Below are 25,064 nucleotides of genomic sequence, written 5' to 3'. Positions count from 1 at the left end.
CTCTCCTCCTCACTGTTCCCACCTCCCAGGTGTCTGGGTCAACAGGGAGCAGCTAATGGAATCTGGGCTGATGAGCCCCTCTGCTGAAGAATTTGGACTCTGGACAAGAATTTCGTTCTACCTGGCTGCTCTCTTGAATGAGGAGTTACAGACATCGTGCTGTGGATGGGACACAGAAAGCCAGTTCGCAGCAAGAGGAAACGTGGAAGCCTTTGCGCCAAAGCAAAGGAGAGGACCTCCCTTCTCCTCTCCTGCAGCTTCTGCTGCTCTCTGCCTCGGCTCCAGGCGGTTTCTGAGGCTTGGGGTTCTGTGAGCCACTCAGACATCCCTAGGCCGCCTTCTCCTTTCTGCTCATTGACTCCCAGTGGCTTATCTGTGCTCTGTGAGGCACTCAAGCATCCCTGGGCTGCCTTCTTCTTTCTGCTCACTGACTCCCAGTGGTTTATCTGTGGCTGCAACCCAAGACAGCGATAAGTCACAGGCCATGGCTGCTTGAGTGGCGTGGAGGGTGGTGGGGCTGCCCCTGACTGGGACCTTGAGGGAGAAACAGATATTGCTTAGTGGAAAAGAGGGGACAGTCCAGGCAGCAGCCCAGCATACACCAAGGTGAGCAGTCTCAAAGAGCTGTATCTGTTTCCAAAACAGTGAGGAATTGGGTGTGAGTCCCTATAGGGAATGTTGCAATCTCAGGTCAAAACCAAGGAGGAGCTATTCCAGCCTTGAAAGATTAGGTTTACTCTTGATTTGAGATTATAACATACTTCATAGAGACCCACACCCAATTATGACAGTTATAACAACCACTAACGTGTTGAGGGCTTATAATGGGTTATAATAAAAACTGGTATTTCCATTTTACAGGTGGGTAAACTGAGGCTTAGAGGGGTCACATAGATGAGACTCAGATATAAGCAGGCTCACTCTAACGCATACATTCCTGAAACTACTGCATCCACCATTCAGTAGCAAGGAGACATGCTATACGGAGAAACTGAGGCACAGGGTTGATAACACTCATAATGACTCAGTGCCGATTTACAGACTGAGCTTACGTTTTCCAAATTAGGCCTGAGGTTTTAATACTTTCACCTTAGGAAGTCTGTTTCCTGTGAATTCAACTCTACTCTTTGCCTCAAAGTTTGGAAGAGAAAGTTAGGTCCCAGACAAATGCCCAAAAAGATCTTTTTCACTGAGGAAGCACAATCGACAACTCAGCTTCCCAAAGGCGGAAGAGAAGAGTTAGGGAAATTATGAAATCGGTACAGTGAGCTGACTTGGCTAGCAGCTTTGTTTACCTGATGGTAGCTTTGGGGATACATCCTGCCCCTGAAGGCCTGAGGCTTCTCTACAGCTCCTGGACTGGATGCTCCTGGCGGATTAGTGGCACGCAGTGTCTGAGAGGAAGGTGACAGCCTGCCTTGATGGCTGCCTGGCCCAGCAGGCCTGCTTACCCCAGGGTCTCCCTTGTCCACCTCCATTACAAAGGCTACATGAGCCATATTCATTCCCTGCCTCCCTTGCAGGTCGGGTGGTAGCTATGTGACTCAGCTCTGGCCAAGGGAGCAGAAGCAGAAGCTGGCTGGGGATTTCTAGGAAAGACTTTCACGCCAGTGCTGTCCCTGACTCCTCGTCTTCCTGACTGGATGATGGCTGAGGTGTTTGGAGCTGCAGCAGCCTCTGGAGGCCATGGAGAAAGGCGGAGAGAAGCATGGAGATAGCAGTGCCCACCCTTGGAAGCCCCACAGCAAAACCAGCTGCCAGTGAACCCTAGATCTTTCGTGAGTGAGAAAAATAAGGCCTTATTTGTTGAAGCCACTGTTGGGTTGGCTGACCCTTAGGCTGGAATGTATCCTGACTGATCAGCGCATATCAGAGCCTGACCATCTATGATGTAGTTCTCTCTCTGACTCTGTCTTTTTCTCTGATTGTTTTAATCCTGGAGCCCTTTGTTGAAATCATACTGGAGAATTGCGATTAAGTAAAAATCGGAGGGGGAGCTCCTTTGGCCAAACAAAGCAGGATGTCCAGGAATAAAATCTCCACCTACACACCCGCATGGTCTCATCCAACCTCCTTATGATACAGATGGGAAAACAGACCTGGCGAGCCGCAGAGACGTGCCTCCGGTGACCTGGGGCAGAGCTGGCCACAGAAGGCAGGCTCCAGCTGCTACCACGAGCTCTCCCACCTCCTCACAACAGAGCTTTGCACTTCCTCATGTAAACAGGATCTCCAGCGAGAACGCGGGGGTGCGGAAACACGAACCGACTTGCCAGAGGTCACAAAGCTAATGAATTGCTGATGCTTACTGGGCTATCTGGCTTTCAGATCCCGAAACCAGATACTCACGTGACTCTCCCATTTTTAGCGAACACAGAAAAGGCCATTGTGACAGGAGAAAACGGGGAGGTGGTGCAAGCTGCTATCGGAGAAGGAGGCTGGGATCAGATCGTGTAAAGCTCGGTAGGCCGCGGGAAAGTTCAAACCAGCTCCTGTTCAGAGGCATGTAACTGGGCAGGGGCGGCCAGGAGGTGGCGGGAGAGGGGTCCTCCAGCCCATTCACTGAAATGCTCCAGAGTGCGGGGGCTCTGGCCGCAGGCCCGCGCTGAAGACAGTTGGAAGCTGGGACTCTAGGACGGAGGGGAGGGGGTGGCTGTCGAAAGGTCTGTCCTGGCTGCCGGAAGGATGAAGCTGGGCGGGCGGGGCTGCCTCCCCACTACCAGGATCGCCTGCCCGGGTGGTGGTCTTGGCTTGGATGGGGCCATGGCGGCGCGCAGTAGCAGGGACCAGGCCATGGCGAAGAGTGTGGTGAGCCCCAGAAGCCCGGGGAGGGGGGCCGGAGGAGCTTGAGGGTTAAGCCCGGACCCGCCACCTGTGCACCCTGAGCTCCTGAATCGTCCGTGAATGCTGAATGACGTGGGCGGGGGAGGGGCGTGCCTGGGGGGGAGGGGTGTGCCTGGGGGGGGAGGGGTGGGGGGGGGAGACCTCCCAGAACCTCTGCCCTGTGAAGTGTAAACGGTATCAATGTGTATGTATTGCCCTTCCTCTTGCTTTTTTCACTTAGTATGTTTTGAAGGCTGTTTACATCAAGGCAGGAAGAGCCACGCTAGTCTTTTAAATTGCTGCATGACACCGAATTACCAGTGTTTACATCACCTCTTCCCAAGCTGACATCTGCTATTAGGAGTCCTCTAGTAAACACCTTTGTCATTCCTTTTTGAATCCGTATTTATCTAAGGGGTTGAGTACTGGCCTGCCATGAGCTTGCCTTGTGCCTTGGTGCAGAATGTAACCTCTCTGAGTGTCAGTTTCTCTGTGTGTAAACGAAGAAAAAAAATTAATTACGTGCACTGCAACACACACACACCTGGCCCCTGTTTGCTTTTATCTTGTTTGATAAATGAAGGAACAGACTCGAAGTTAACTTACCCCAAGTCATACAGCCAGTCTGTGGCAGAACCAGTACCAAAGTCTCCAGATTTAGAACCCAAGACTCTTTCTTCCACCCAAACAACAAAATACCCCATTCTTCAGTCACAGACAAGCTATGGATGACACAGAGGAGTGACAAGGTTACACTGTGATCTAGAAAGATTCTGATGGGGACAGATTGGAAGCAAGAGCTTGGAGAGTCTCTGGGAATGGCTTTGTCTGATAAAGCCTGCAGGCCGTGCGGTCAGCTTTACTAGCAACTGGTTGACGAATGGTCATGAGTCCCCCCTCTTCCCTGGGCCTTCTTTTCCTCATCTGCAAAGAGGTGATACTGAGGCAGTGATGAGCGGGACTGGTGAGGTGATTTGTGAGGTTACTTCCTGCTGAAAAAAACCTTATATTACCAGCTGGCGGTCCAAAAATACACAATAGAGTTGGCTAAATTAATTGCACAGTTGTATCAGTCATGTATGTTGTATTCCTCTTCTTATTTTTTTAACTCCTCTTACTATCATTCCCCAAAATGTTATATTCTTGAAGGCTGTTTAAAAAAAGACATATTTGGCCGGGCGCAGTGGCTCACGCCTGTAATCCCAGCACTTTGGGAGGCCGCGGTGGGTGGATCACGAGGTCAACAGACCGAGACCATCCTGGTCAACGTGGTGAAACCCCGTCTCTACTAAAAATACAAAGCATTAGCTGGGCGTGGTGGCGCGTGCCTGTAATCCCAGCTACTCAGGAGGCTGAGGCAGGAGAATTGCCTGAGCCCAGGAGGCGGAGGTTGCGGTGAGCCAAGATCGCGCCATTGCACTCCAGCCTGGGTAACAAGAGCGAAACTCCGTCTCAAAAAAAAAAAAAAAAAAAAAAAAAGACATATTTGGGCCGGGTGTGGTGACTCACACCGGTAATCCCAACACTTTGAGAAGCTGAGGTTGGCGGGGTCAGGAGGTCGAGAGGTCAGGAGTTTGAGGAGTTCGAGACCAGCTTGGCCAACACGGTGAAACCTCGTCTCCACTAAAAATACAACAAATTGGCTGGGTATGGTGGTGGGCGCCTGTAATCCCAGCTACTTGGGAGACTGAGGCAGGGATAATCGCTTGAACCCGGGAGGTGGAGGTTGCAGTGAACTGAGATCGCACCGTTGCACTCCAGCCTGGGCAGCAGAGTGAGACTCTGACTCAAAAAAAAAAAAAAAAAAAAAAAAAAAAAGGGAAATATTTGTCTTAATGCTGAGTAATATGGGTTAAAACAAAATACATATTACTTTGAAACACTGTCAATAAATGGTAGAATCATCTTCAAATGAGATCTTATTTTCATCCATTCAACAAATAGGGCCTCCTCTATGCCTGGCACAATTCTAGGCTCTGGGATTCACAATGAGCAAAGCAAAAATCCATGTTCTCAAGGAACTGTCATTACACTTGAGCACTTAAGACTGTGTATGTATGTGAGTATCTTGCTCATGGTTTTTTTTTTTTTTTTTTTTTTTGTGATGGGGTCTCACTCTGTTGCTCAGGCTGGAGTACAGTGGCACAATCACAGCTCACTGCAGCCTTGACTTTCCCAGGCTCAGGTGATCTTCCCACCTCAGTTTTTGTATTTTCTGTAGAGATGGGGTCTTGCCATGTTGCCCACACTAGTCTCAAACTCCTGGGCTCAAGGGATTGGGTTGGGTTTGACACTCGCCTTCCAGCACTTCCTAAATGTGTGACCAGGGCACGTTTGTCTTGCCAACTCTTCAGGATCTCTCTGAAAGAGGGATAACAGTAGTTTCTACCTTCTAGAGCTGTGTAAGGATTAAACAAAACTAAGTGAATTTGTATCTACCATGTAAATACTCAACCAGTGATCACTTTAATATCTGTCTGGGATGAGCTGGGTGGAGGAAGGGAGAGGGAATGAGTTCTTCTCATTTTGTTGTTTGGGCGGAAGAGTGAGTCTTGGGTTTTAAATCTGGAGACTTTGGTACTGGTTCTGCCACAGACTGGCTGTATGACTCGGGGTAAGTTAACTTCCTTTGAGTCTGTTCCGTCGTTTATCAGACAAGATAAAAGCCAACAGGGGCCAGGTATGTGTGTTGCAGTGCACGTAATTAATTTTTTTCTTCATTTATACACAGAGAAACTGACACTCAAGGAGGTTAAATTCTTGCCCCAAGGCACAAGGCAAGTTTTGTGTTGTGCTTGATGGCCCACACGGTTTGGGACCATCAAACTTAGCTATTCACATCTATGTTCAACATCACAGACCCAGTCCCAGCCTATTTGTGTCTCAGGGAAATTCACGACATGGGGCTGCTCAGCTCCTCCCATTTTACTAATAGCAAAAATGTAGGCCTAGGCAGAGTAAGAAACTTACTCAGGGTCACCCAAGACAGTGGCCTCAATGGACCATGAACCCTTCCAGCCCAGGACCCTTCCAGCCCGGAGAGTCAAAGGCCCGTCCCTGCCCTGGCATTGTCAATTGGCCTGTGGGCAAATGGTTTACACTTGAGTTTGGTCACGGCTCCACTTTCCTTATATGCCTGTGTCTTCGTCCATGTGAGCCTCTGTAACAAAACACCATAGACTGGTTGGCTTATAAACAACAGACACCTATTTCTCCCAGTTCTAGAGGCTGAAAATTTGAGATCAGGGTGCCAGCATGGTTGGTTTGTGGTGAGGGCCCTCTTCCAGGTTGCAGACTGCCAATTTCTTGTATCCCCACATGGCTGAAAGAAGGTGAGAGAGCTGTGAGGGGGAAGGGGAGTCTCCTTTATAAGGATGCTAATCCCATTGACGAGGGCCTTACCCTCTTTGCCCTCCTACCTGTTTGCCTCCCAAAGGCCCCGGTTCCAAATACCATCATGCTGTGGATTAGCTTTTTTTTTTTTTTTGAGACACAGTCTCTCTCTGTCACCCAGGCTGGAGTGCAGTGGCGTCATCTCTGCTCACTACAACCTCCACCTCCTGGGTTCAAGTAATTCTCCCACCTCAGCCTCCCGTGTAGCTGGGACTAGTCACCTGCCACCATGCCTGGCTGATTTTTGTATTTGTAGTAGAGACAGGGTTTCACTATATTGGCCAGGCTGGCCTCAAACTCCTGACCTTGTGATCCACCCACCTTGGCCTCCCAAAGTGCTGGGATTACAGACGTGAGCCACCACGCCCCGCCAGATTTTAATGCATAAACTTTGGTGGGAGACACACATTCAGTCCATTGTAACTTGGACATTCAGGGTGCTTAGCCTCGGTGTTGTGAGGACTTCATCAGCTCCAGCCAGCAGTTGAGAGGAGGATCCAGGAAGTCAGGCTGTGTCTTCTGCTCGTAAATACAAAACAGGCACACGCTGGGGGCCTTCTGGATGTTTCTCCAATGAACCAGGTACTCTTTTCAGACCCTCAGCCCAGTGAGGCTGTGGGAGCTGACCCCGCTACCGTCTTGCTCTGCACTGGAGAAGGACAGGCGTGCATAAAAAGCTGGTGCTCAGAGAGGACAAGAGAGGACACAAGCCTGTTGGCTGTCTCCATCTACCCAGTGGGCCTCTGGATGTGGTAATTTAGAAAATGGATGATTTTTTAAAAAAATAAGTAGCTTTGAAAATGTCTTGTCCTCTCCTTTTTCCCACTAGGACCATCCTGACCTTGAACCTGTTTCAATTCCTCGGGGGAACCAGAATGTCTTCGCAGTAGTTCTAGAGGTGGTCAGAGTCTCTCTGGGAATCCCTGAGACCCCCTTTTCAAGGGGTCCATGAGGTCAAAACCATTTCAGCAATAACACTAAGACATCATGTGCCCTCTTCATGCTCATTCTCTCTGGAGTTTTCCAGAGGCTACATGGCATGTGATACTGCAACAGACAGAATGCAGCAGCAGGGATGAGAATCCAGTCACCTACTCTTAAGCCAGACATGACAGAGATTTGCAAAACTGTAGGATGTATTCGCTCTTATAGAAAACACTTGCATGAAAATGTTATTTATGTTAACATATCTTCATGAAAGAATCATCCACACTTAGATTCCACGTTTAGGGGTAAAAGGAGCCTGCCCACACTACAGAAAAAAACCATCATACCAATCAATCCGCCTGCCAGATGGTGTGGATTCCAGCGGAGGCTCCCCTCCCACCCCAAGCAAATCACCTTCTCTCGGGTCCACACAGCACTGGATTGTCCCAAGGGCCCTTCCAGATTCAGCACATTTTGACACTTTAAGGTATCTTCCCCCGTCAAACTTGGGTGCTCCCTGCAGGTGAAGACCCTCTTCCCCTTACCAGCCCCATCTCTTCTGAACGTTAGTGACACGGGAACCACGGTCTATTCTGCAGCATCGTAGGGAGATTCCAACAAGATCCTGAATGTGACAGTGCTTTGAACATTGAAAAGGGCTAGATAGATACGAATTGTAACAAAGGGCTAAACAGCTAAGCATAAATATGGGCACAGCATACAAGAGGCAAGACAAACAAAATTTGAAATATCTCTTGTTCAAAGTGTTCTGGGATTTTATTAATTTATGTCCACTGGGAAAAAAAAAAACAGCTCTATGCCACCGTGTGCACAAAAATCTGAAGGGACTAGAAGTAATACAGGTCTTGGCATGGGCTCAGGAATTTATTATTACTCCTTATATAAAACACACTAGATTTTTTTCCCTAGTAGTAAAAATAGCACATGATAATTGTTGAAAAATGAGAAATCTGGAAAAATCATAAAAAGGACACCAAGAACCCCCCATAATTCCATCCCCTGGAGATAACCGTTCATATTTTTGGTATATACTTTAGCAAAAATCCTTATATGCCTTTTTCATGATTTCTAGTTCTTTTTGTCCTGATTTTTTTTCTTTTCTTTCTTTCTTTTTTTGTTTTTTTTGAGACAGAGTCTTGCTCTGTTGCCCAGGCTGGAGTGTAGTGGTGCGACCTCGGCTCACTGCAACCTCTGCCTCTGGGGCTCAAGCAATTCTCACTTCCCCAGTCTCCCAAGCAGCTGGGACTATAGGGGTGCGCCACCACAGTCAGCTAATTTTTGTATTTTTAGTAGAGACGGGGTTTCACCATGTTGGCCAGGATGGTCTTGATCTCTTGACCTCATGATCTGCTTGCCTTGGCATCCCAAAGTGCTGGGATTACAGGCGTGAGCCACCGTGCCCGTCCTTGTCCTGCTCTTTAAACTTAACACTACATTAGGAACATTTCCCCATGACATTACAAATTCTTCATAAATATGAGCATAAAGACCACTTTTAGTTCAGTCCCGCACCTGAGGACGGAGTGGTCATGGCAGGCTGAGCATGATGTTGCCTGGATGGAAAAATAATGGAGACACAGGAAAAACAGGGGCAGGAGACTCGAGTCCACGATGCCAGTAAGTCAGGGGCTGAGTTCCTTCTGCGGAGGGAGTTCCAGCTCTAAGCAGGCTCCTCCTCAAAGTGGGGCTTTTCCCACTTCATCCAAAGTCAGGCTGGAGATGTCTATGCATCTGAGATCAGGCCCAGACACTGTCAATGTCAGGAGGCTCTGACATGAAGGCCAGCCTGGATACAAAGGATTTCTAAACTGATGTCAGTGAGTAGAAAACATGATTCCATTTGTTCAATGGTTACACACACCTTTTCAGGTGCATAGGTTAGCAGGAATCAGGGTCCTCTCTTAAAAACCTACTCTGGGGCTGGGTATGATGGCTTACGTCTATAATTCCAGCACTTTGGGAGGCTGAGGCAGGTGGATCATTTGAGGCCAGGAATTGGAGATCAGCCTGGCCAACGTGGCAAGACCCCATCTCTACTAAAAATACAGAGATTATCTGGGCATGGTGGTACATGCCTGTAATGCCAGCTACTTGAAGGCCGAGGCAAGAGAATTGCTTGAACCTGAGAGGTGGAAGTTGCAGTGAGCCGAGATCACACCACTGCACTCCAGCCTGAATGGCAGTGCCACTCCAGACTCCATCTGAGGATTAAGCTCAGATTTTTTTTTTTTTTTTTAAATCTTGCCCAAATTCCTATCTAAGGGGTCTGGGGAGTCATGCCCTATAAGCCATAAAGTCTCATCAGATGAGCTTTATTTAACCCTGTATATAGTGATTACTTTCCAATCGGCTCTGGGATAAAAAGGAAGACGCTCAAAATGTTTTACCCCAAAATGTATTTCCTTCCCATCCCTTGAAATTGCCCTGCAAAGTCTTTCGTGGGAAACATCCACATTCTATAGATAATCTCCTTTCCCCTTAATTTTCCTTCCTTTTTTTCCAGATCTAGGGGATAATCAACTAAGCCAGGGACGGTTTTAAGACTCAGTAAGAAACATTTTACAACCTGCTCTCTCTGAAGTCTGCTGTTCGAAAGCTTCCTTTGCACAATAAAACTTGGTCTGTACAATCCTTCATCTTAACCTGAATATTTCTTTTCTGTTGATCCCAGGTCTTCAGATAAACTCAACCAATTGTCAACCAGAAAATGATTAAATTTATCTATAGCCTGGAAGCCCCGGCTGTGAGTTTTCCTGCCTTTCTGAACTAAGGCAATATATTTCTTAAATGTATTTGATTGATATCTCATGCCTTTCCAAAATATATAAAACCGAGCTGTACCCCGACCACCTTGGGCACATGTTCTCAGGACCTCCTGAGGGCTGCGTCACAGGCTGTGGTCACTCATATTTGGCTGAGAATAAATCTCTAAAAATATTTGGCTAGAAAAAAATCTCTAACAATATTTTACAGAGTTTGACTCTTTTTGTCAACATGTCTCAGAAAAAAAAAAAAAAAAAAAAAAAAGGGAAGCTACTCTGAGTGGCTTTGGGTTTTTAGCTCTGCGGATGAGTGAGAGTGTCCAAAAAGTGAAACTGACAAAAGGAGAATTTACGCCTGGATAGTTGGTAAACATAGCGCTTTAAAGCCACCTGGAGCCTTCAGGTCATCAGCAGTTTCAGCCTTTGCAGGGCTGCTCAGGTTGGGTGGAATTGACAAAAAACGGGGAGAGAGAGGTGCAAAAGGGCAGGCAATGCCCAGATGTAGTTCTAAGGGAAATGATTTTCAAGTTCAAAGTGCTCCTAGCTTTTTTCATCTGTGGAGTGCTTATTACATCATAGGGTAAGCGATGACAAAATAGCTAAGCTCTGAATCGATCAGCTTTCTGTACTTCCTGTAAATTTCCCGCAGGGTCCTGTCCTCTTCATTCGTCTCATATCTGTTTGTATAAATTCTCACCTGCGTCAACAAAGAAATGCAGGCGCATATGAGCATTCGCACACACACTCACACACCCCTGGTGACTACAGTTTTCAGGGCTTGACAACAATTTAAATAACCTACACATACAGTTGTTGAATCAGGAAAATCTGTTGACAGAATCAGGAAAAGACCAAACCCGACTAGTAGGGAAGAGAGCTCCAGATTCCCTTCTGTGAAGTTGCCGATTTCCAACGAACAGATGATCGTCCCCCACTGCCTCACTCTGCCCTTCGTTCCGGAGCAGAAGCTCCATTCCTGGATATTCCCCCTCTACCCCGCGGACCCAGCCGGGGGGGCCTCTTACCTTGAGTGTGCGAAGGGCACACTGCCCTTCTTCCTGACTCTTCAGGATCTGCTCCACAAACCTAACATCAAGGAAAGCCCAGATTTTGAAGTAGAACAACTTCCTGCAGGATAAGATGAGGACGTGCAGCTGCTCGTCGAGTGACTCATGGTTGTTGTTGAATTCAAAAGTTAATTTCTGGAAGAGCACCAAAAGGGAAGATGTGTGTGGGCAGAGATCCTGGGACTGGCTGGGTCATTTCCATGACCTGCTCTGGGCCTGATAGCCATGATGGTTTGGGGGCTTTTAATTTTAATTTTTATATATAAGGTGCTCAAAGTCTGTTTTTATGCCAGTCTCATGCCGTTTTTGTGATTATAGCTCTGTTATATAATTTGAAGTCAGGTAATGTGGTCACTATGGTTTTGTATGAGGTATATATGATGTAGGCATACAATGTGTAATAATCACATTGGGATAAATAGAGTATCCATGACTTCAAGCATCTATCCTTTGTGTTACAAACAATCCAATTACACTCTTTTAGTTATTTTAAACTGTACACTGAAATGATGATTGACTATAGACTCCCTGGCAGTGCTATCAAATACTAAATCTGGTTCATTCTTCCTAACATTTTTTGAACCCTTTAACCATCCCCACTTCCCTCTCCACCCCTTACTACCCTTCCTGGCCTCTGGTAACCCTCTTTCTACTCTCTGTCTCCATGAGTTAAATTGTTTTAATTTTTAGCTCCCACAAATTAGTGAGAACATACAAAGTTTGTCTTTCTGTGCCTGGCAGATTTCACTTAACATAATGACCTCAGTTGCATCTATGTTATTGCAAATGACAGAATCTTATTCTTTTTTATACCTGAATAGTACTCTACTGTATGGATGTACCACATTGTCTTTATCCATTGATGGACACTTAGGTTGCTTCCAAATACTGGCTATATGAACAGTGCTGCAATAAACATGAGAGTACAGACATCTCTTTGATAGACTAACTTTCTTTCTTTGGGGTATATACCTAGCAGTGGCATTGCTGGATCATATGTAAGCTCTATTTTTAGTTTTTTGAGGAACCTCCAAACTGTTCCCTATGACGGTTGTACTACTTTAAATTTCCACCAACTGTGTATGGGGCTTTCCTTTTCTCTACATCCTTTCCAGCATTTGCTATTGCCTGTCTTTGTAATAAAAACCATTTTAACTGGGGTGAGATAATATCTCATTGTAATTTTGATTTGCATTTCTCTGATGATCAATGATGTTGAGCACCTTTTAATATATCTATTTTGCCATTTATATGTCTTTGAGAAATATCTGTTCAGATCTTTTGCCCATTTTTAAATTAGATTGTTACCTTTTTTCCTATAGAGTTGTTTGAGCTCTATATATTCTGGTTATTTATTAATCCCTTGTCAGATGGGTAGTTTGCAAATATTTTCCCCCATTCTTCCTGTGGGTTGTCTCTTCACTTTGTTGTTTCCTTTGCTGTGCAGAAGCTTTTTAACTTGATGTGATCCCATTTGTCTATGTTTGCTTAGGTTGCCTGTGCTTGTGGGGTATTACTCAAGAGATCTCTGCCCAGTCCAATGACCTGGAGAATTTCCCCAATGTTTTCGTATAGTAGTTTCATAGTTTGAGGTCTTACATTGAAGTCTTTAGTTCATTTTGATTTTCATATATGGCAAGAGATAGTTGTCTAGTTTGATTCTTCTGCATGGATATCCAGTTTTCCAGCACCATTTACTAAAGAGACTGTCTTTTTCCCAATGTATGTTTTTGGCACCTTTGTCAGACATGAGTTCACTATAGATGAATGGATTTGTTTCTGGGTTCTCTATTCTGTTCTGTTGGTCTTTATGGGATTAATAACCAGCATATATAAGGAGCTCAAAGTCTGTTTTTATGCCAGTTTCATGCTGTTTTAGTGAGTGTAGCTCTGTAGTATAATTTGAAGTTAGGTAATGTGGTTTCTACAGTTTTGTTCTTTTTGGTCAGGATAGCTTTGCTATTCTGCATCTTTTATGAGATATATATATATATATATATATATATATATATTTAAGATTCTTTATTCTATTTCTGTGAAGAATGCCATCGGTATTTTGATAGGATTGTATTGAATCTGTAGATGGCTTTGGGTAGTATAAACATTTTGACAATATTGATTCTTCCAACTCATGAACATAGAATATCTTTCCATTTATTGTGTCCTCTTCAATTTCTTGCATCAATGTTTTATAGTTTTCATTGTAGAGATCTTTCATTTCTTTGGTTAAGTCCTAGATATTTGATTTTATTTGTAGCTATTGTAAACAGGATTGCTTTCCTGATTTCTTTTTCAGATTGTTCACTGTTGGCATATAGATATGCTATTGATTTTTGTGTGTTGATTTTGTATCCTGCAACTTTACTGAATTTGTGTATCTGATAGTTTTTTTTTTTTTTTGGTAGAGTCTTTAGGTTTTTGCAAATAGAAGATCACATCATCTTCAAACAAGAATTATTTGACTTCATTTTCTATTTGGATGCCCTTTATTTCTCTCATCTGATTGCTTTAGCTAGGACTTCCAGGTCTATGTTGAATGGCAGTGGTGACAGGTGCCATCCTTGTTATGTTCCAGATCTTAAAGAAAAGGCTTTCAGTTTTTCCTTATTCAGTAGGATACTAGCTGTGGCCTATCATATATGGCTTTTATTGTATTGAGATAAGTTTCTTCTATTCTCAGTTTTTTGAGAGTTTTAATTATGAAGGGATATTCATTTTATCAAATGCTTTTTCAGCATCAACTAAAATGATTTTTGTTGCCCTGCATTTTGTTATGAGGTATCACATTGATTTATTTGCATATTTTGAACCATCCTTGCATCCCTGAGATAAATTCCACTTGGTCAGAATGAATGATCTTCGTAATGTGTTGTTGAATTTGGTTTGCTAGTAATTTGTTGAGGAATTTTCCATCAATGTTTACCAGGAATAGTCACCTGTAGTTTTCTTGTTTTTGATGTGTCTTTATCTGGCCTTGGTATCAGGGTAATAACAGCCTTGTAGAATGAGTTTAGAAGTATTCCCTCTGCCTCTATTTTTTTGGGAATAGTTTGAGTAGGATGAGTATTAGTTCTTCTTTAAATGTTTTATGAAATTTAGCAGCACCACCATCAGGTCAAGGGCTTTTCTTTGCTTGGGGACTTTTTATTACAACTTCTAACTTGTTACTTATCAATGGTCTGTTCAGGTTTTGGATTTCTTCATGATTCAATCTTGGTAGGTTGTATGCGTCTAGGAATTCATCCATAACTTCTAGGTTTTCCAATTTATTGGGATATAGTTGTCCGTTATAGCCTCTAATGATCCTTTGGATTTCTCAGATATTGGTTCTAATGTCTCCTTTTTTCATCTCTGATTTATTTGGGTCTTCTCTCATTTTTTTTCTCATTTTGGCTAATGGTTTGTCAATTTTCTCTTTCCAGAAAAAAACCTTTTCATTTGATGATCTTTTGCATTATTTGTTCACTTTCATTCATTCCTGCTCTAATCTTTATTATTTTTTCTCTTCTACTAATTTCGGGATTGGTTTGCTCTTGCTTTTTTTTGCTTCTTTAAAGTGTATCATTACAATGTTTATTTGGAGTTTTTCTTCTTTTCTGATGTAGACGCTTATAGCTATAAACTTCCCTCTTAGTATTGGTCACTGTATTCCACAGGTTTTGGTATGTTGTATCTCCATTACCATTTGTTTCAAAAAATATTTCAATTTCCTTCTTAATCTCTTCATGACCCACTGATCATTCAGGAGCACATTGTTTAATTTCCATATGTTCATATAATTTCCAAAATTTCTCTTGTTATTAATTTCCAGTTTTATTCTGTTGTGGTCAGAGAAGATGCTTGCTATAATTTCAACTTTTTGAATGCTTTAAGACTTTTTTGTGACCTAATATATGACCTATCCTTGTGAATGAACCATATGCTAAGAAGAAGAATGTGTTCTTCAACCATTGGATGAAACTTTCTGTAAATATACTTTAGGTCCTTTTGGTCTATCATGCAGATTAAGTCTGCTGCTTCTTTGTTGATTTTCTGTCTGGAAGAGCTACCCAACACTGAAAGTGGGGTGTTGAAGTCTCCAGCTATTATTACATCCGGGTCTATTGCTCTCTTTAGCTCTAATAATATTTGCTTTATATGTCTGGGTGCTCCAGTGTTGACTGCATATATATTTACAATTGTTATTTTCTCTTGCACAATTGTCCTTTTTAGCATTATATAATGACGTTGTCTTGAAATCTATTCTAAGTATAGCTACTCCTGCTTTCTTTGGATTCCACTGGCATTAAATATCATTTTCCATCACTTTGTTTTCAGTCTATGTGTGTCTTTATGGGTAAAATGTGTTACTTGTAGGCAACAGGTAATTGAGTCTTTTGTTTAAAAAAATTTGTTCAGCCACCTATGTCTTTTAATTGGAGAGTTTTGTCCATTTGTATTCAATGTTGTCACTGACAAGTAAGGACTTACTCTGGCCATTTGGTTATTTGTTTTCTGGTTGTTTTGTGGCCTTCTCTTCCTTCTTTTCTTCCTTCCTGTGTTCCTTTTAGGGAAGGTGATTTCCTCTGGAGTTATGTTTAACTCCTTGGTTTTTATTTTGTCTGTCGTATATTTTTAGATTTGAGGTTACCATGAGGCTTGCAATTAATATCCTATAACTCATTATTTTAAACCGACGACAACTTAACACTAATTGTAGAAACAAAATAAACAAAAATAAAATTAATAAAAGCATTTTACTTTAACTTTGTCTCCCTACTGTTTAACTTCTTGCTGTTTTTATTTGTTTCTTATTGTACTGTCTGTGTCTTGAAAAGTTGTTGTGATTATTTTTGATAGGCTTATATTTTTGTCTTTCTACTTAAGGTATGAATAGTTTACCACTGTAATTCCAATGTGACAATATTCTGTGTTTTTCTGCATACTTACTAGTAAGTAATAGTAAGTACACATCTTGTACCTTCAGATGATTTCTTATTGCTCATTAACGCTCTTTTTCTCTCAGATTGAAGAACTCCCTTTAGCATTTCTTGTAGGACAAGTCTGGTGTTAATGGAATTTGGGGGCTTTTTAGTTAAGGGACATTGGACATGTAATTCTTAGAGGAAGAGATTTGAGAATAATGGTGATCTCATCCAAGGTTGCAAACTTGAAATTTGGAGCAGTATACTTGGAGTATGCAAGGTGCTCATCCCAGCCTTGCAGGACTGGCTGGGTGACTATGGGCTGGTCACTGAACCTCAAGTTCTTCTGCAGCACATAAGGGTCATCATGATGTGTGCCCTACCCCACCTTAGGGTTATGTGGGGACCTAATGAGGTATTGGCACCTTGCAGTCCATCAACGTTTGTAGAGATACATAAACCTGTTAATATCAGTGGTCACTGTTAAAGTCATAGCAAGGCAGGCCCATAGACCCCCTCCTTGTTCTCCCCTGCTAAGCCAAGCTCATAACAAAAACAGCCTCAAGCCTTGTAAACAGGGCACCTGGGTTCCAGGATGTGGTCACACCTGGGTCTCGAACCCAGGACGTTAACCCAATTAAGCAGAATATCAGCCCCTGAGAACCAAGATGAAGTTTTTATTAGGAGAGCACCAGGCTACCTGCAAACCCCCTACATAACCCCCATAGTTGGTAAGCCAGGCTGCTGCCTTCACTGTGTGTGGTGAGGCAGCCAGCCTGGCAGGTTGAAATAAACTTGCAAAACCTAAGCCTGGGTCTGCCTCTCCATCCTTTAGGTCAACCTTACAGTCACGACCACTGTGAGGTCCTTGGAAAGACAAAATGATACTGATCTTACAGGTGAGAAAACTGCTAGATCAGGGAGCAGCCCAGAAACTCAGCTCCTTAGTTGTCTAAATCCAACTGGGTTTTGGTTTGTCCTGGTCCTCCCCATTCTGTCTTCCCAATTACCAGGCACTGGCGCTGCTTAACCAGGCAGGTCCCCTGCTGAGATCTGGCCATAGGAGCCACAGGGTCTCCTACATGCTGCTGTGACCTGGTAGAAAGGTAGGAAGAGGCAGCACAACCGCTATTCACCAGCAAGGCACCTCCTGGCTCAGGCTTCATAGCTCTGGGTGGGGATTTAGGGGCTTTCCTTGGCTGACAGCTAACCAGAAAATTCCTTGTGTCTGTGCCACGTGTAGGAAGTGAGCAGCAGCTTTTGTTGCCTGCCGTCATCTTGGGAGGAGGGGAGGCGGCTTGGCTGGTGATATTTCCTAGAACTTCAACTTGAGATTGAGTGACATGTGGGATCCCAGCCAAGATTGGGCAGCAGTGGGCTTTCCTCTGGGGAAGTCAGTCACCCGAGTAGCAGTCACTCCTCACAAGTCCTACCTACCTGCAGAGTATGCCGGAAGGTGGGCAGGAGATCCGTCAGAGTGGGTCTCATGGACCAGTCTGGGTCACTGAAATAACAGCTTCTCAGGCTGAGGCTCCTGATCGGGATCTCCCGCAAGAGGATCCGGGCCAAGCGCTCGTACTTCATGATCCGTTCAAAGAAGAAGTTCACCCTCAGATTGGTGGCCTGCCTGGCTAACTTGGCCCAGGACATACCCCAGATGACCTGTCCATGGGGGTCATGAATGTGGCATTTGATGTTTATGGTCCAGAGGGTACTGGCATTGTTCTCACACAAGTCCTCAAGCAGCTCGTCGGAGATGCAGTTGTAGTTGAGGGTCAGGGACACAAGATTGTGGAACGTGGACATGGTCTTTTTGAATTGCGGGCTGCTGTAGACAGCAAGGTGATGGCTGAAGTAGTCCTCGATGTTGAGCTCCGAGATCACAGTCTCATTCCTCATGTAGCTGAGGGAGTTGAGCACGTGGCAGCCTTGCTCCACCGTCAGCCTGGCTCCTTTTAGGTTGAGATAATCCAGGTGTTTGCCCACCTTCTTCAAGAAGAAGCTCAAGCTCCTGACGAACGAGCTCCTGATGCTGTTCCTCCACACCAGGCGGTCCAGCTCCAGGTGTTGGATGGAAAGAGATTTCAGACGGTTGTTGCTTTTGCCTAGACAAGACAGAAGGCCCCGCATGGTGACCTGGAACTTCTTGGTCAAGACAGCGTTGTAAGGATTCAGGAATTTGACCTCCAGGCGCTCCAGATAACGACCAAACTTCTTAACGTACCAAAGAGCGGACTCAAATTCAGATGCATGCACCCTCGAAGGTCTCCCGCTGAAGGTGATGGTCCTATACCGCCAGAGGTCAGCAGAATACATCATCTGGTTCCATTTTCTGCAGACAAGAGCAGCCCTGGACCTGTCCCTGTCTCCTAGCCACCAGAAAACACGGCGCAGGCACACATCGGGCAGACTGGCCCAGCAGCTCTGCTCTTCGGGCTGGATCAGTTCACTTTCTTCATCCATCCAGGAACTGGGATGAACAGTGCAGCTGTGTGTTAGGCAGGGCTTCCAGAAACGAGGAAAGAAAAGCAATCACTTGCTTTCTGTGGAGAGTAAAAAGGAAGCGCCATTACTTGTCAAACAGAAATCAAACTCAGATGAACCAGCTTTCCCTGTAGTCCAAAGTGTATTAGGCACCGTGCCAGGTGTGAGTGGTTCAAGGAGAAAGTCATGATACAGTCCACACCTGCAAGGATTTCACAGTCTATCCAGGGACACAGACCAGTTCAGTCATAACCCAGTGAGAGAGCGGGAAGGTTCGGGCAGGCTCGTAGTGCGGGGTAGCACACATGGAGGGTGACTTATTCTGTTTGGCTAAGGAGGAAGAAGAGAGGGCTGCTCAGAGGAGGTGACGTCTGAGCTGGGTTTTGAAAGGTGAGTAGGATTTGCAAAGCAGACCAGGTGGGCCTAGTGGGAGCGGTGGAGGAACTGATGCCTTCTGGGTGGAGGGAACAATACGTGCAAAGCCACAGAACGGTGAATGCATGTGATGTGCTCACGTTCAGGGAACTCAAAATTGTTTGATCATCTGGCACTTGTTAAGTGGGCTGAAAATAGAGGAGTTGGAATACATGAGAGTAGCGGGAGGTGCTGAATCAAGGGGCCCTGAGCCATGTGTTAAAGATTATGTCCTAGAAGGCCGAGATTCCACTTCCCCTCTCCCCTTCTGTAAATAGGGGTCATAGTGGTGCCTTTCTCCTCGTGTTGGGAGGATTAAGTGGGCTGATACGTGGAAAGCACCAGAATCAGTGCCTGTCACATAGTAAACGCTACACAAGACCCGGCTGCCATTCATAAGTTAAGTTAGCGCTGAGGGGCTTCTGCAGCATCTGGTGTAGGAAGACAGGAATACAAACACATCCATCCCACAAATACAGAGACGGAGGTGTTGAAGGTGAATAAAGGTTCCCAGGGAGAACGTGCAGTAAGTGAGGAGGTGGGATTCGAACCCAGGGTTGGTCCACCCTATCACACAGCTGCCAAGCAGGGAGGGAAATCTAAAGACGTCCTACCCACCGCGGGAGGGGAGTTGGCCCGGCAACTCCTGCAGCCAGATGCTTCGCAGAGGAGGTGATGAGAGCAGCCCGCCTCCCCGCGTGGGCCTCGGGGCCTCCCACCGCCACCCCAGCCTGCTCCCGTTCGCGGAGCCCCGCGTGGGCTGCGCCGGGTTTGGGCTGCAGGGAAGGCGAGCACGCCCGCCTGCTCAGCCCGCGCAGCTGCTGCTCCGACGCCAACTCCGTGGGCGCCTGGGGTTTGCGTCTTGCTCTGGCCCAGGTTAAATGCCAGGCGCCGGCCGCCTTTGTGACGCGCAGCCACCTGCAAGGCTCTGCTCCTGCCCCCAGCTCGCAGAGCCCCAAACCTGCAGTTTCCAGGTCAGTGGATCCCATGTGCAGAGGGCGAGACTCTCGGGCGGTGCTGGGAGGCTGGGGCGGCGCTCCGGGTGAGGATAGCATGGCCCCTACCCTTCCTTCTGCACACAGGGAAGAGCTTGGGTCCGAACTTGGGGTTCAAATCCGTTCAGTTTCCTGCCTTTCCCATCCTGACCCAACCCTGGGTTTCTTTCGAAGCTGCCGCTGCGTGCTCACCCCTAGGGTTCACTTTCCTCTTTTTAGACAAGCCCCCCCCCCCCCCCAAAAAAAAAGCCTTAAGGACCTGACTTACCTGGGCAAAGCAAAGCCTGAGAACTGCTTCCACCGTTTCGGTCAAGGAAGACAGAAACACGAACACATTCACTTCACAACTCCCGAAACGGAGGTATCGGAAAGCAGTTTGGCATGATCTCAAATCACTTAAAACAGAACCACCATTCTGGTAGTGGCCGAACTAATTTACATTCCCACCAGCAGTGTGTAAGTGTTCCCCTTTCTTTGCAACCTCACCAGCACGTTATTTTTTGACTTTTTAATAATAGCAGTTCTGACGGATGTGAGATAGTATCTCATGGTGGTTTTGAGTTACATTTCTCTAAAGATGTTTCCAAGTGAGAACGTGTAGTAAGTGGGGAGGTGGGATTCGAACCCAGGGTTGGTCCACCATATCACACAGCTGCGAACCAGGGAGGGAAATCTAAAGACGTCCTACCCACACCTATTTTCCTCCCCTGGCAGAGGCAGGGGCCCTAGTGGGCTCCCCTCAAAGCCCAGGCAGAAAGGTGGGAGTGTGCTGTTTGCTGCTGGGTAGGTTGCATCACTAGGCTTCCCCCAGCCACTCTCCCTGCCCAAAGCCTTCGAAGATGCCCCACTCCACTTCCCTTCCCTTCCCCACTGTCCCAGCCTCATTGTCCCTCCTTCTCTGAACGTCTTCTGCTCCCCTTTCCCTGGGTACTGCCTCATCCTGGGGTCCCAGCTGCTGCCATCCCTGGCCCTGTAAACCAATGCAGAATCCAAAGAAAGGTGGACAAGCAGCTTTTAGAGAGGCATTTTTATTCTTTGGGGACAAAGCTGGGTTCTGTAGGTGTCCAGGCTGTAGGGCCCAGAGGCTTAATCAGAATTTGCGGGCAGAACTGGAACCTTCCTTTTATCCCCTTGGTTTATTTGTAGTCCTTGGGCAAACAAATGTCTTTGTTCAAAAGAAGGAAAATAGTCCAAACCTTTTAACTTTCGTTTTAGGTTCAGGGTCACATGTGCAGGTTTGTTATATAGGTAAACCGCATGTCATGAGGGTTTGTTGTACAGATTATTTCAGCATCCAGATAATAAGCCTCATACCAGATAGGTAGGTTTTCAGTCCTCACCCTCCTTCCAGCCCCAGGGTCTGTGGTTCCCTTCTTAGTGTCTCTGTGTACTCAATGTTAGCTTCTACTTATAAGTGAGAACATGTGATATTTGGTTTTCTGTTCCTGCATTAGTTCATTTAGGATAACGGCTTCCAACTCCATCCATGTTGCTTCACGGGACATGATCTCATTCTTTTTTATGGCCGCGTAGTATTCCATGGGATATATGTGCCACATTTTCTTTATCCATTCTACCACTGATGGACATTTAGTTTGATTCCATGACTTTGCTGTTGTGAACAGTGCTGCAGTGAACATTCATGTATACATGTCTTTATGATGAATGATTTCTATTCCTTTGGGTATATACCCAATAATGGGATTGCTGAGTCGAATGGTAGTTCTAAGTTATTTGCAATATTGCCAAACTGCTTTCCATGATACCTGAAGTAATTTATATTACCACCAGCAGTGTATAAATGTTCCCTTTTCTTTGCAACCTTGCCAGAATCTGTTATTTTATGACTTTTTAGTAATAACTATTCTGACTGATGTGAGAGTATCTCATTGTGGTTGTGATTTGCATTTCTCTAATGATAAGTGATGTTGAACATTTTTTTTCATACGCTTCTTAGCCACATGTATATCTTTTGAAAAGTGTCTATTCATGTCCTTTTTCCACTTTTTAATTAGGTGGTTTTTTGCTTGTTGGTGTATTTAAGTTCCTTATAGATTCTGGATATTAGACCTTTGTCAGATGCAGAGTTCACAAATACTTTGTTCCCGTTTTATGGGCTGTTTACTCTGTTGATAGTTTCTTGTGCTGTGTAGAGTCCTTTAGCTTAATTATGTCGCATTTGTCAATTTTTGCTTTTGTTGCAATTGCTTTGAACATCTTCGTCATGAAATCTTTGCCCATCCCTATGTCCAGAATGGTATTGCCTAGGTTATTTTCCCGAGTTTTTATAGTTTGAGGTTTTTACATTTAAGTCTTTAATCCATCTGGAGTTGATTTTTGCATATGGTGTAAGGAAGGGATTCCCTTTCAATCTTCTGCATATGGTCAGCTGATTATCCCAGCACCATTTATTGAATGGGAAGTTCTTTCCCCATTGCTTGTTTTTGTCTAAGATCAGATGGTTGTAGGTATGTAGCTTTATTTCTGGGCTCTCTATTGGGTTCCATTGGCCTGTGTGTCTGCTTTTGTACCAGTACCATGTGGTTTGGGTTACCGTAGCCCTGTAGAATAGTTGGAAATTGGGTAATGTGATGCCCCCAACTTTGTTCGTTTTGTTTAGGACTGCTTTGGCTATTTGGGCTCTTTTTTTGTTCCATATACATTTTAAAGTTCTTTTTTTTTTTCTGATTCTGTGAAGAATGCTATTGGTAGTTTGATAGGAATACCATTGAATCCGTAAATTGCTTTGGGCAGTATGGCCATTTTAACAATACTGATTCTTCCTATCCATGAGCATGGAACGTTTTCCCATGTGTGTCATCTCCGATTTCTTTCAGCAGTGTGTTGTAATTCCTGTTATAGAGATCTTTTATCTGCCTAGTTAGTTGTATTCCTAGGCATTTTATTCTTTTTGTGACGATTGTGAATGAGATTGCGTTCTTGATTCGCTCTCAGCTTGGACGTTGTTGGTGTATAAAAATGCTACAGACTTTTGTACATTGATTTTGTCTCCTGAAAGTTAGCTAAAGTTGTTTATTGGATACAAGAGCTTTTGGGCCAAGACCATGGGGTTTTCTAGGTATAGAATCATATCGTCTGCAAACAGAGATACTTTGGCTTCCTCTCTTCCTATTTGGTTGCTTTTTATTTCTTTTTCTTGCCTGATTACTCTGGCAAGGACTTCCAGTACAACGTTGAATAGGACTGCGTTGAGAGTGGACATTTTTGTCTTGTTCTGGTTCTCAAGGGGAATGCTTCCAGCTTTTGCTCATTCAGTATGCTGTTGGCTGTGGTTTGTCATAGATGGCTCTTATTATTTTGAGGTGTGTTCCTTCTGTGCCTGGTTTCTTGAGGGTTTTAAACATGAAGTCATGTTAAGTTTTATTAAAAGCCGTTTCTGTATCTATTGAGATGATATATAGGTTTCGTTTTTCGTTCTGCCAAACCTTTTCTTTTAAAGCCCAATGAATAAAACCCATCATTTTTCACAAGACCACCACAGCAAGCAGGCAGGAAAGCCAATGTTAAAAGTGAAATCTTCTGAATTTGTAGCACCTTTCCTTTTCCAAATCTAGCTCAAATGTCTCACTTGTTTTCCTTTCGATGAAGCTAACCACCAGCATTTCTCCTAAGAAATGGATATAAAAACGTCTGATATGGTTAAAGTGGGAAGTGCTATTTCCTCGAATATCTCTGGATGTTGCTGTTCCTCATCTCAGAGCATGAGCCCTGCCCAAAGTCTGGGGTGTAATGGCATAGAAAAGGTCAGGAACCCACTGAGCCAGGAGTATAAGAGGCTTGGGACAAAGTTTAAAAGGGGTCTGTTGCTATCACGGGGTTGAGGGACAGATGGGAAAACACTTACACCATGGAATCTTATGCAGCCATTAATAAGAACAAGCCACATCGTTTGGCTTGTAAGGATTTCCTTGGGTATTGCTGAATCCTAACATTAGGATGTAAAGAAATGTTGGCTGGGCATGGTGGCTCATGCCTGTATTCCCAGCATTTTGGGAGGCCGAAGCAGGCAGATCATCTGAGGTCGGGAGTTCGAGACCATCCTGGATGACATGGTGAAACCCAGTCTCTACTAAAATACAAAAATTAGATAGGCATGGTGGCAGGCACCTGTAATCTCAGCTACTCAAGAGACTGAGACAGGAGAATCCCTTGAACCTGGGAGCCAGAAATTGCAGGGAGCTGAGATCCTGTCACTGCACTCCAGCCTGGGTGACACAGCAAGACTCCATCTCAAAAAAAAAAAAAAAATGTGGAGAAATGTATATAACAGGACTGTAAATGTGTATGTTTGTATGTGGTTATATGAGAAATTGCTAAATAAAATACAGGGTGCCCCAATTAAATTTTAATTTCAGCAAAACAATCACAGCATGGAACATACTTATACTAAAAACATTCTGTTTCTCTGAAATTCAAATTTGACCTAATGTCCTGTATTTTTATTTGCTAAATCTGGCAACTCTGTTATATAGGGATGGAGAAAATTGTGAAAGGAAATATACCAAATTGTAGGAAGCAAGGAAAAATGGTACTAGTAACACCCCCAGCAAATATGAAATTAGCCAGTTTTTACAAAATGATATGCTTATGTGCATACATGGATGCATAAGGAAGTTAGAAAAAAAGGTTTGGGTCTACTAAGTCTCTTTTGTAAGGAGCATGCATCATACACCAAATGAAAAAGGCAAGGGGCATAGTAATAAGTATAGTAAGATAATGTGTGTGGAAAAAGAAACAATTGAAACCCAGTATATGCTTGTTTAGATTTGTAAAAGCAAAGGTAGAACTTTGAAAAGATGCCCATAAAGCTGTTGAAATTGGTATCTCAGTATATGGGGTTGGGGAAGTAGGGTTAGCTTTGCTTTTTTACTTCTTTATATGGTATGATGTCAACTAGCTCCAACCAAATCTAGTACTTTTGTATTTTGAAAAATAAACAAACTCCAGGCATCCAGTCTGGAGCGGAAGAGTATAAACTTTGCATCTGTATATAGGTGGACTCAGGCTGGATTCTGCCATTCTAATTGTATAGTCCTTGGGAAGCTACTTTACCTTGTCTGTAAAATGGGGATAAAATACCTACCTATTGTTTCTGATGAAGATTATAAAGAGCTCTGCATTTGAACTGGCACACAATGGTTAACAACCTCTAATGCCAATTGCTATTATTACTAGAAAATAACCTAGGATGTAAAAATCAGGATATTCGGGGAGATGCCTATAAAGCCTGAACTGCTTGAAGCAAACTTTGAT

General features: G+C 44.5%; 2 protein-coding genes and 1 long non-coding RNA gene across 5 annotated transcripts in view; 1 reads left to right on the top strand and 2 right to left on the bottom strand.

The window, feature by feature from the left end:
- Nucleotides 1–714: 714 nt before the first annotated feature.
- On the top strand, nt 715–7,361 carry LOC141581786 (uncharacterized). Its single transcript, XR_012514515.1, has 3 exons — nt 715–2,278; nt 2,369–2,463; nt 7,046–7,361. It is a non-coding gene; the product is annotated as an uncharacterized LOC141581786 (long non-coding RNA).
- Nucleotides 7,362–10,494: 3,133 nt separating this feature from the next.
- Nucleotides 10,495–18,360, bottom strand: FBXO39 (F-box protein 39). The gene is made up of 3 exons (XM_003929121.4): nt 17,335–18,360; nt 10,952–11,128; nt 10,495–10,623 (listed from the first exon to the last, which is right to left on the bottom strand). The coding sequence occupies exons 1-3, from the start codon at nt 18,358–18,360 to the stop codon at nt 10,495–10,497; spliced, it is 1,332 nt and encodes a 443-aa protein (XP_003929170.1).
- Nucleotides 18,316–25,064, bottom strand: part of XAF1 (XIAP associated factor 1) — a 23,156-nt gene continuing 16,407 nt past the window's right edge. The window contains exon 6 of one of the 3 annotated variants that reach the window (XM_074388103.1): nt 18,316–18,440. In XM_074388103.1, the coding sequence (XP_074244204.1) occupies nt 18,393–18,440 (48 nt within the window). In that variant the 3' untranslated portion in view covers nt 18,316–18,392. Of the gene's footprint in view, nt 18,441–21,685; nt 23,419–25,064 lie in introns of those variants that run through there. The other 2 variants (XM_003929120.4, XM_074388102.1) reach the window with 2 other exon arrangements.

The sequence above is a fragment of the Saimiri boliviensis genome, chromosome 17, assembly GCF_048565385.1.
Source record: "Saimiri boliviensis isolate mSaiBol1 chromosome 17, mSaiBol1.pri, whole genome shotgun sequence".
NCBI classification, from domain to species: Eukaryota; Metazoa; Chordata; class Mammalia; order Primates; family Cebidae; genus Saimiri; species Saimiri boliviensis.
The sequence above is the reverse complement of the archived record's forward strand: the minus strand, read 5'-3'. Positions and strand labels throughout refer to the sequence as shown.